This window comes from Nuphar pumila, chromosome 2 (assembly GCF_984573655.1).
Source record: "Nuphar pumila chromosome 2, dmNupPumi1.hap1.1, whole genome shotgun sequence".
NCBI lineage: Eukaryota > Viridiplantae > Streptophyta > Magnoliopsida > Nymphaeales > Nymphaeaceae > Nuphar > Nuphar pumila.
This window is the reverse complement of record NC_143250.1, coordinates 53189630-53201990: the sequence shown is the minus strand read 5'-3', so window position 1 is coordinate 53201990 and position 12361 is coordinate 53189630. Positions and strand designations below refer to the sequence as shown.

Genomic DNA, 12361 nt, shown 5'->3' with positions numbered 1-12361 from the left:
TCACATTGCCATATGTCACTTCAGAGTATCAACTGGCTGACTTCTTCACCAAGGCGCTTCCAACTCCACGATTTATGTTCCTCCTTAGCAAACTTTCGGTCTTCTCCCCGTAAAGTTTGAGGGAGCGTGTTAAAATATGTATATATATATACATATACTTATATATAGATATCTGTATATATATAAGAATATATATACATATATGTATATATACTATTTCTTCTTTAGTGAAATACCCGATAGGGGTATTATTGTAAAACCACCAATGTACTTTTCTATTTTTTCTTTTTCTTTTTTTTCCTTTTTTCTTTTACCTTTTTTTCTTTTATTTTTTCTTTTTGTAATGACCACAAAGGGCCCCACACTTGTAGTCGTTGGGGCTCCAACGGTCAGATTTCTGACCGTTGGGGCTCCCAACGACTACAAGGGAGCCCCCTTGTGGTTCCTTTTTAGAGCCTCCCTCCTCTATAAATAGAGGAGGTATTCTCCTCTTGTAAGTATGGGTTTTTACACCCTTCTCTTCCTTTCTTCAATAAATCCAACTTATAACTTTAAGTCATTTTCTATATTTGAGAGTTTTGTGTGTGCACATTTGGTGTTTGTGTTCTTGGCTCTAGTAGTCACTCTTAAAGAGTGACTTTTTGCCCTATTGGTGCTTTCGCCTCTTTTCATTACAATCAGGACATGGCATTTCAAGATGTAAAAGAGTTGATGAGGCAGTGCGAAAACAATACAAAAAAATATAAGATGAATATGAAAACATGAAGATAATGATTGATTCTTGTGCAATCAATATACTCATTTCAAGCGAGCAAGAAGATACTCAAATAAAAAAAAGTTGTCGTAAAGGGTAGAAAAACAATATAAGTATCATTCAATACATATGGAAGGGAGGAGATTAATAGAAAAGTAAGGATGTATTTTAATTTTAGTTCACTTCCATTTAATGTGGCTAGAAATCCTTATTGAAAATAAGCAAATTGTAACTTGAGTGACTATGTACCTTTCAACTCAGAAAAACTACTAAACGACAAATCTTGAAAAAGATGGCAAATGTTGAGAGGTTGCTAGAGATTAAGAAATTTTCATGAAAATAAAATGGAGTTTTTATTGTTTATGATGGAACTGATATTTAGATATTCAAAAGCGTTCACTGGTTAATTTCATTGTTTTCTCGCTTAGTGGGTAAGTATTCTTTAATGTAGTTGATGCATCTGAGCAATAAAAAAATGTTGTTTATTTGAAAGAGATGTTTATAAAAGTAATAGAAGAGGTGGGTGATGAAAAGATTGTGTGCAGATCATCACAAACAATGTTCCAGTTTGTAAAAGTGCAAAAGTACAGCATTGAGTTTTAAGAGAGTATTCTCACATGTTTTGGACTCTATGTGTAACACAGCTTGAATCTGATCCTCAAGAGTATTTACAACCTAAAAAAGGAAGAAGATTCATCTGCATATGCTCTATATTCATGAATTGAGAATTAGAAAAATATATCAAAAGCATTAAGAATTTTATTATCAACTATCATCATGCTAATGTCATATTTAACAAGCATTATGATCTATAATTATTGAAAGTTGTTGAAACATGTTGTGTCCATCATTATGATGGTGAAAAGAATTAAGAAAGTCAAGAATATTTTGATTAACATGGTGAATGATGATAATTGGACATTTTATCATGTTGATGATGTTGTCAAGGCCTAAGAAATGCATTATTGATTATGAGTTTTGGGATAGAGTCATGTACTTCCTTGAGTTTACGCAACTTGTTTGAGAAATTGACAATGATTAACTCATGTTTCACAAAGTTTACGAAATGTATGATAGTATAATTGAAATTTTTCAAATTACAAATTTCAAGCATGAGGAAAAGATCCTGAACTTGATTCAGAATTTTTCAATCATATATATTTAATTTTAGTAAAAAGATGAAATAAAATTATAAAAGCAATACTCATTTGCATTCTATAATGCATTCTCTCAACCCCAAATATTATGCAAAGTAACAAGAAGGAAGTGTTGGTTGTGTCCCTCCAAATCTAGACATAGAGCTATCACATAATAGGAATATATGTATGACAAGACTTTACTAAGAACAAAGTATTATAAAGCAAATCACACAAAAGTTTTAAAATTTTTCCTCTGTGAGGTTAAAAGAACAGGCATTACTAGCGAGAGAGGAGGAGGATATAGATCATATCACATGGTGATCAACATATGGATCAGAAACACCTCATCTCTAGTGTTGTAGATTGAGATTGCTATCAGAGTCTGCTACATCATCATGTTGTAAAAGAAATTAGAGCACATGTGCTCAAATTCACAACATCAAGAGAAACAAATCCACCAACAAGCGTGCAGAGGATTTAATCTTAGTTCATTGAACCAATCTTCAATTACTTTTGCGAACCAATGAGGAATACAAGTACTATTTTTTAATTTCTCTCTTAGTTACTTGACTATTTCTTTGTTTCTTCAAGTAAATATGCATGTATTTCACATTTTTAAATTTTAATTATAATGCAAGCAAGAATCATTAAAATTTTGTGATGTAAACCCAAAGGAGTGTGACTTGAAGGGAGAGCATGATTTCAATGCTATAAACATGGACTTACCTAGGCCTACTCTTTCTTCTTATGATGGACTTACATTGGATATGATATACTTTTGATATGCAATTATGCATTGTATGATTATTTTATTAGTATAATTTACTTCTTTTATGCTTGACTTGTTTGATTTTCCTGTTTTCTTAATTCACTTAGTATAGTCATAATATATTTAAGTTAATTTAATTATGGTGTTATTTTTTATTGACGAGGAATAGCAAGTGTAGATTGTTATTTGATATATTGCATAAATTTATGCATGATGAATTGATGGTATGATAATTGTTTTTATTTAATTAGTATTAACTTAAAATACTAATGAAATAATCCTAATAAATATATTAGTTAAAAGAGGTCCGGGTAGGCCTAGGAAGACATGGATGAAGGTGATAAGAAAGGATATGAATGCTTTAAACCTGACCGAGGACATGGCATTGGATAGAAATGAATGGAGGAGAAGGATTCATGTGGAAGACCCATAATGATTTTCTTTGTTGGTTCATATTGCCGACCCCAATTGTTTTGGGATGAAGGCGTAGTTGTTGTTGTTGTTGTAGTATTAACTTAAAATTGTGATGACACTAATAAAATAAAAACAATTATCATATCATTAGTTCATCATGCAATAAATCTAGGGGTGGCAAAACCTGACACGACCCGCCAGCCCGCCTCTTAGGCGAGTTCGGGTTTGGCTTAAACGGTTCGTGTCATAAACGGGTCGACCCGCCTAACCCGTTTATTAAACAAGTCGAGTTCGTGTTAGGGGTATGCCAACCCGCCAACCTGGCTGACCCGTTTAATAAAAGGGTTAGGCGGGCGGATCAACCCATTTACCCGACCCGCCAACCCATTTACCCGAGCCCGACCCGCCCGCCAACCCGGCCCGCCCGCTAACCCGCCAACCCGTTTATTAAACGAGTTAACCGGGTCATGTCGGGTTACTCGTTTAATAAATGGGTCGGGTTTGTGTTTGCCACAGCCGACCCGTTTAATAAATGGGTCAGGTTCGTGTTGAGGTATGCTGACCCGCCAACCCGACCCGATTGTCACCCCTAAATAAATCAAATTAATCCATAATTGTTATTCCTCATAAAAAAAAATAACACAAGGATTAAATCAACATAAATATATTATGGCTATGCTAAGTGAATTAAGAAAACAAAAAAAATCAAACAAGTCAAGCAAAAAAAAAAGTAAATTATACTAATAAAAGAAGCATGAATAGTTGCATACCAAAAGTATATCATTCAGAATGTAATTGACGATAAGGTAATGATTCTAATAGTTTTTTGTTTCATCATCAAGTTTATCATAAGGAAGATTAAGCACAAAGTCCATGTTTATAGTGTTGAAATCATGTTTCACCTCCAAGACACTACTTTGAGTTTACATTCCAAAATTTGAATTATCTTTGTCTGCATTACAAAAGAACTAAAAAATAGACAAATAACTAAGAGAGAAATTAAAAAATAGTACATGTATTTCTCATTGGTTCGCAAAAGTAATAAAAGATTTGAATAAACAAAGACTAAATCATTTGCACGCTTGTTGATGAGTTTGTTTCTCTTGATGATGTAAATTTGGGCATTTGCGCTCTAATTTCTTTCGCAACATGATGATGTAGCAGGTTGTGATAGCAATTTCAATGCAAGACATTAGAAAAGAGGTGTTTCTGATCCATATATTGACCACCATCTAATAAGATCTATATCATGCATGTCCATATAACCTCCCAAAGGAAGAATTTTCAAATTTGTGTGTAACTTGCTTTATAATATGTTGTTCTCGATAAAGTCTTGACATATACATATTTCTATGCTTTGATAGCTTTGGGTTTAGATTTGGAGGGGCACGACCAACGCCTCCTTCCTGCCACTTCTTTGCATAATATTTGAGATTAAGAGAATTTGTCATGCAATGCAAAGGAGTGTTGCTAAATCTAAACCATCGAGTGCAAGATCTTTTCTCTCATGCCTGAAAACTGCAACTTGAATTTTTTCAATCATATTATCCAACATTTCATAAACTTTGTGAAGCATGAGGTCATCCTTATCAACTTCTCTCAATATTTCTCAAATAGGTTGTGTAAACTCAAACAAGTACACGACTCTATCCCAAAACTCATCATCAATAATGCATTTCTTAATTTCTTGGATCTTAGCAACATCATCAGCACAAAAGTGTCCAATTATCATCTGTCAATATGTTAATCAAAACATTTTTTACTATTAATTCTTTTTATCATTGTTATGCAAAACGTGTTTAAGCACCTTCAACAATTTTATATCAGAATGCCTATTAAATATGGATTAAAATGATGGTGGTTGGCAACAAAAATTTTAATGTTTTTGACATTCTTTTGTAATTCCTCAATCCATAAACATAGAACATATGCATGTGAGGGCAAATGCTCTTGAGGGCAATATTCAAGTTGTGTGATACATGGGGAGTCCAAAAAATATGAGGATACTCATTCTTCAAACTAAATGTTGTACTTTTATAAATTGAAGCATTGTCTGTAATGATATGCATTATTTTTTTATCACCAGCTTCTTTTATTACTTCTATAAACAACCCCTTTAAATTCTCAGCATTTTTATATTACCCAAATGCATCAACTACTTTCAAAAATATTTATTCACTAAGCGAAGAAGCAATGAAATTAATTAGTGAATGTCTTTGAATATCTGTTCACCCATCGTAAACAATGGAAACTTCATTTTATTCCCATGAAAATTTATTAATCTCTAACAACCTCTCAACATTTATCTTCTTTTGCAAGAATTGTCGTTTATAGTTTTTCTGAGCTTAGAGGTACATAGTCACTTAAGTTACAATTTTACAGTCAAATAATTAAATACTTTCAATAAAGATTTCTAGCTACTTTAAATGGAAGTGAACTTAAAAATAAAACTATCTCTACCTTTTATTTATTTTCTCCCTTTCATGTCTATTGAATAATGCTTGTATTGTTCATCTACCTCCTCCATCCACTTTTTTTAGCATTTTCTTGGGATCTTAAAAGGAGTGCATTGATTGTACAAGAATCAATCATTTTCTTACTCTTCTCATATTCATCTTGTATTTTTTTGTATTGTCTTCGCTTTGACTCAACTTTTTTACATCATGAAATGTCATGTCCTGATATCTTCAACAAGTGAGCATTAACTCTTGCATAAGACCCAACAAAAACTCTCACAAAGTTTGCACTGAAATCTTATATTTCTACCACCTCTCCAAATGTGCCCATAGTGACCCACCCAGTGTTGTGAAAAGCGTTGAAGCGTAGCGAGGCGTAAAGCATAATCCTCAAAAAAAAATTGAAAACTTAAAAAAAACTATAAAAAATATTTAAAATTACAAATAAATAAAAAATGCTTTATTGATGAAGCAACAACCAACAAGAAATAAAAATTCTCAAATAAATACTGAAAAATATGAGATTAACATGTAAAAGTAACATTAATGCAACAATTCTATTTTCTACTATGTCACCTGCAATACATAGATTTGAAATTCAATCTAATTCTGTTTTCTACTATGTGACATGCAAAATACAAGCAGTGGTCTTTGATTAAAGAGGCATCAATACAATGGCCTGAAGGTGAGTAACATTAAAGCTACAATTAAAATTATAAGAAAATAAGGTGTCAAGCATACTTAGCAAGATAAGAAAACAACAAAAATAATTTAGAAACAACATATAGTAAAAATCAACCACTAATATTGGTCTTTACCAGTTTTAAGAATAAACATTATGACCAACAGCAAGGCCAAACTAGCAACTCAGACATTCACAAATAATCATTATGTTATACCAAGTTTTTAACATAATCAGTAGTTGCCAATACAAACATGCACACACATAGACACACATGCACATACATATAAATGTATATACAATGCATGTTGTACAACATAAATTCTATCTATTTCATGTTGTATACCAGCCCAAATTTTAACGTTAAAGGAGAGTAGAACTCAATCGAACTGCAAACTGTTATTTCACACAGAAAAATAACAGAAAAGAAAAATATATACAAATTTCTTTCATATCTAAATGACAGAAAAATAACAGAAAATAAATTTTGTAAATAAAGAGGGGAAGGAGCATTACCTAAATGAAGAAGCTTGTGTGGTCGAGAGAGAGACTGTGTGTGAGAGACGAGAGAGAGACTGCATGTGAGAGACGAGAGAAAGAGATTGCGTGTGAGAGATGAGAGAGAGAGAGAGATTGTGTGTGAGAGACGAGAGAGATTGCGTGAAAACAGATATAGGGTCGGGAGCCTTTTTTAAACCCTATTTTTTTATCAAATGAGGGCTTTGACCCCTCATTTGACCAAAATTTCAAGGCGTGTGAGACTCATCTTAAGGCGCGCCTTGCCTCGAGGCGTGCGCCTCAAGGCCTATGAGGTGCACGCCTCGGGGCTTTTACGCCTTATCCTTGCACCTCAAGGCTGCACCTCAAGGCCTATGAGGTGCACGCCTTGGGGCTTTTACGCCTTATCCTTGCACCTCAAGGCATAAAGCCCCTCGCCTTGAGGTGAGGCGCGCTTTTTGCGCCTTGAGGCATGCTTTTTGCGCCTTGAGGCGCGTTTTTAATAACACTGGACCATCACATGATGCAGCCAAACAACAAGAACCAACACTATCACTACCACTACTAGCAACACTAGCACTAGCAGTAGAACTTGCATGTGGAGATGAGGATGATGCATTTCCTTTCCCTTTGTTCGTGAATTCTTTCTCTTTATACGCCATTTTCATCCTTAAAACTAAAAAAATAAAAATTTTAATAAAATAAAATTCATACAAAAAAATGATTGAACTGAAAACCGAAACCAAGCTTGGATTCGATTTTTGGGGAACCTAGGACCGAGTTCACCACAGTTGAACTCATGCTTGGGTTCACCAAAGCCTCTTTTGGAGCAAGCCTGGATTCAGTTCTATTGAACTGAGGCATGGGTTTACCAAAATCGAACCTAACGGGCTTGGGTTCGGCCCTTATGCCAACGAGGGGAGGAGGAGGAAGAAGAAGAAAGAGAGGAGGAGAAGGAAGAAGAAGAAGAAAGATAGGAGGAGAATGAAGAAGAAGAAAGGAGGAGGTGAAGGAAGAAGAAGAGGAGGAACTGATAGAGAGAGAGACGTATCTATTTCACCTCATCGACATTGCCACCTTCGGAAGAGGAGGAGGGGAGGGAGAGGAGGAGTCTGGGTCGAGGTGCGATCATGCCCTACCCCCCCCCCCCCAATTTCATTTTTTCAAATTGAACCAAAATGGACTCGGTCAGAGTTGATCGAGTCCATTTTGGACAAATATAACCTTGGGTGCGGATTGACAACACCCAAAGGTATTTGACCGCACCAAGTGTCGCACCTGCATCGCGTCCGTGTGACATAGGTTCATGCCCTTTGCCTTTCGAGCAAAAATAGGTTGATAGACTTAACAATTTTTATTCGCAGTTTTCATCTATCTCTTTTTATTCCTGCTTCCATAATTGTACTCAATTGTCCTACTTTCGCTTTTATTCTTGTCTTCTTTTTAATGATTTCTAATTAGCTCATGATTCCCTTTTTTTGTATTTTCACATTTTTAACCTATTAAATAAAATACTGAATTAATGCACCCACCAAACTTCTCCACCATTCAGCTTCCTACTTTAGTTTGCATTTCTTTTCATCCTTACCATGTGCCTGAACAGTTGGCGTTCTGTGCACTTCAGCTTTTTCGTTCAGAAGCACAGTTCAAGAACAAGTTGAGTGGGAATGGTCATAAAAGGACAACAAACTAAGGATTTACACTAGGGTCGTCAAAAATACGCTTAAGCGCACATAACCATGGTTTCACCATATAGCTGCTAGCAAAACTAGTTTCCTCAAGCTTTCATGGACACAATAGTCTTAAAAGAAATTAAAAGATTCAATTCCACAAGTGAAAAATACTAAAATTTGCTTCAAGAGAAAGTTAATGGCATGAAATATTCGATCATATGAAAGTTTTCAAACTAAATGCTTTTTCAGGTATGCAAATGACTTTTGTTTGGCAACTTCCCTTGAGAAAGTAACTCATAGGGCCAGCAAAATCTTAGCTTTGCTTATCATGGACTTTTACCCAAGCTAGAGTACAACGCATAAACACACCACTTTGTTTGGTAAGCTTCCCTAGGAAAGTGATTCCACAGGGATAAGAAATCCTCCCTTTGTTTGCCATAGACCTTCCACCTGCTAGTATGCAGGAACATACACAAAGCGTACATTTACATATCATTGCATCTCCCTGGATCTAGACTAAGGTTTACACCTTGAAGCATTTTGTCCGCCTATTTGATGTCATAACTCACAACAAGAGGTCTCATGTTTTTTGTGACAGTTACAAACTTGAAAGCTAGTTCTCAAACCTCAGCAAAAGTGAACCTGATCATATAATAGAGATAGATAGATAGCACGTGCCTGTGCAAGAGAGAGAGAGAGATGGTAAATAATTCACCCCATCTTGTATGTGTTTCAGTGCTATAGTTCCTATCAACCAAGGCAACAGTTTTTTGACTATTGAATATCCATCATTGATCTATTCATATTCAGTTTCCAGAAGATACAATCACAAGAACCAAACATGCAGTTCAAGCATATGTGCATGATTAAGATCTAGATGTTTCAAATCTAAACTACATGCTCCAGCGCATTCAAGTGCAATCTTGTCAATGAAATAAGAGAGATCGGAAATCATGAATTCAAGAAGAATAAGCATACTCATGCAGGGTAGAAATATAGATGTGCAATCATCAAGATTATCGTCACCTCCAATTGGTACAACTTACCACGAAAATAAGACAACCAGGATTGATTAAACACCAACATATTTGAAAGCACATACAAAAAAGTAACAAAGATGAGCTCTACAACAAGTTGAACAGGTTGAATAAGACATCTACAAAATCAAAAGAAACAGAAATCTATCTTGACAAAAAAAAATAAAAAAGAAGTTTACAACATCTAAGGAAACAACTTAATTGATTCAGTACCTGGTATAATGCATGACTTAGTTCATTTCTTGAGATATTTAGTTGTTGTTCCAATGCGAAATTAGACAACATAAGAGCATCCCATTCCTTGCAAACATCAGAAAAGGCAAATCAGAACCATGAGATGTCTGCTTCAAGAAAGAAATACTGCCATCATCAGGTTATAGCCTGAAGGTGAAACAGAATTTATTCCACAACAGAAAGAAAATATATAGTAAGGCCATGAAAAGGGCTATTGAAACATGAAGGTATATTAGAGAATTGGAGAGCATATTAAAAATATTAACGCATATTACATATTACAGGACTCATCAATTCCAATGGTACTCAATTAATTACATCGGAGCACGGTCTCTGATTCAACTTAAATAAACAAAATTAGTTGAACTGGTCCAAGTTTCAGGAGATTTAGACCAACTAAACCAGTTCCAGCATCAATCTAACAGTGGATTATTTTTACTCAGAAATTAGAATATATGCCACCAAAGGGCTGAACCTTCGTATTTCTACTGAAAGACAGTTACCGGAGCAGGTTTTTTCTGAAATTGAAAAATCAACTGCCATAAATGCATCAAATTTTTTCAACTAAAGAAACATGCATTTTCATCAAAAAAACATGGTCCAAGGCTCAATTCCCACTAATTTAAGCATTTTAACACATCTACAAAAAGATTGTACAATACACACACATACATAGAGAGAGATAGAGAGAGAGTTTTAATCTTCTTAAGCTTCCTGCTAATCAAGGTAGATGAAGTTTTCTTTTACTTAATGAGTTGTGTAAAGGCTCCTAACTGATAATCCCCTCCATAAACCTTTTTTTGAGATAAAGAAATATTTAGAAACTTGGAATCTTTTTGGACAAAGTACAATGACAGTGCTATCATCATTATTATATCTGAACATCTACTAGAACCATAATCTTAACTTGATCAAGTAATGTGTGTCGGAGTAAAGATGTTAAGCAAGATAAGTGTTCCGTGCGGTACAAGTAAGATGACTAGCAAATATGGCAAGACATACGCCAATAATACTGCGTACAGACCAAATCTTCCAAGCAGATCAGTTGCATTGGAGTATACATTGGAATCAGGCAAACAATCAAGTTGCACCAAGCGAGCAGTTACAAAAAAAACTCAACAAACAATACCTCACGCTCTACCCAGCCGGTGACAATTTGCAAAGGTACTTAAAAGATGCATAGATAAAAAACTAAGCAGCAAAGCAAAAAAAATCGATATCGACAACCATATGAAGGATATAAGAAAATTAGCACGTAACTGCACTGCAATGTTTTAACAGCACTGCATAGTGCATAGGCCTGTTGGCTAAATTGTCAAGAACAGTAACAGGAAACGAGAAAGGAGGGTCAGATCGTGCGTACGTTTTGGAACAAACCGAGCATCCCTGGAATGCTTGCTGCTTGGACAGGCCTGGGCTTGACCGCCTGCGCAATGAAGATGCCGGCAACGACCCATTTCGTAGACAAACCAAATCCGGTGAAAACCAGAAACAACAAAAACAGGAGAAAATAATGCATCGCCGAAAACGGGATTTACCTTATTCGTCTTGACGGGAACAATATCGTCCATGGTAAGAGGTTCTCCAGTAACGGGACACTTCCCATACTCCTGCATAAAGAACCACACGAATAAACACTAAAATCAACAACTCTTCGTATTCTTCGCTGTAACCTCGTGGAAAGAAAAATGGGGGGAAAGAAAACCGAAATATGCCGCTCGATCAATCTTTTCTCGAAAAGGAGACCGGATTTCTTCGAAACCACGGGTTCCTCCGGCGTGATGCCGGAAACTGTACAGTAAATGCGAAAAAGAAACAAATAGAGAGTGAAACGGAATTTCAGTAGGAGATTGAACAACTTAGAGAAGTGATTCAGAAAAAAAATTGAGGGAAAAAGAAAGCGTACTCGCACAGAACATTGTAGCTTAGCGTTTCTAGGGTTTTGACTCGTCTCACTTCTTACGGCCGGCCGTCGTGAGGCTTGTAAGGAGAAGAAGAAGGAAGGGTGAGGAGAAGGGTTTTGTTGGATGGAGGGAGGAGGAAGAGAGAGACCCGACTAGGGAGAGACCGAGACTCCCTCTTTCCCTCCGAAATATCGAGGGAAGCAGTGATTAGGTCATATAGCATATGATTATGTCATATGGCATATGATGGGGCGCTCTCATATCCCAACCCTGGCCGTTGATGCCGGTGGTAGGATCGCCACGCGCCGTGTTGTAATTTTGGAATCGTGATTTCGAATCACATATTCCACATTGAGATTTCAAAATCACACGAGATTCACTTACAAACGTGAAATGGCCATTCAATTTCTTGTTTTCATTTTCTTGTTTTTGTGCAAGAGTTTTTTTTTTTTTATGACAAACAGGGGTTAGGCATACCCATACCAGTTCATTAAACAAAATTCTGAGGGGTGATATTTTAGTGTATTAGTCGTTCCTCCTCTAATTAACTATGCAAGTTTTTCACTAAAACATGTGTTTTAAAGTAATTATAGCTCACGTTGATACTTTCAAAACTGTACAAAGTAATTAACAACTCCATGGGTCCTTCCAAAACTTGTAATACTGGATCAAAGAAATTCATCCGGCTTGTTTATATGGTTACTTTCTTTCAACCCCCTTACTCTTTAGGATCTTTAATCATGCTGACCACTCCCTTTCTTCCAACTTCAACATAGGATAAACTGTTAGGAAATTTTAAAA

The 12361-nt window shown here is 35.6% G+C and overlaps 1 protein-coding gene across 1 annotated transcript in view; it reads right to left on the bottom strand.

The window, feature by feature from the left end:
- The window catches only part of LOC149845482 (pre-mRNA-processing factor 19-like), a 42776-nt gene extending 31030 nt beyond the window's left edge, over window positions 1-11746 (bottom strand). Inside the window, exons 1-5 of the mRNA XM_089995777.1 lie at window positions 11563-11746; window positions 11362-11447; window positions 11195-11266; window positions 11020-11082; window positions 9636-9722 (exon numbers count right to left, since the gene is read on the bottom strand). Of these exons, the coding sequence (XP_089851903.1) occupies window positions 9636-9722; window positions 11020-11082; window positions 11195-11266; window positions 11362-11447; window positions 11563-11575 (321 nt within the window). The 5' untranslated portion in view covers window positions 11576-11746. The remainder of the gene's footprint in view (window positions 1-9635; window positions 9723-11019; window positions 11083-11194; window positions 11267-11361; window positions 11448-11562) is intronic.
- Window positions 11747-12361: the final 615 nt, after the last annotated feature.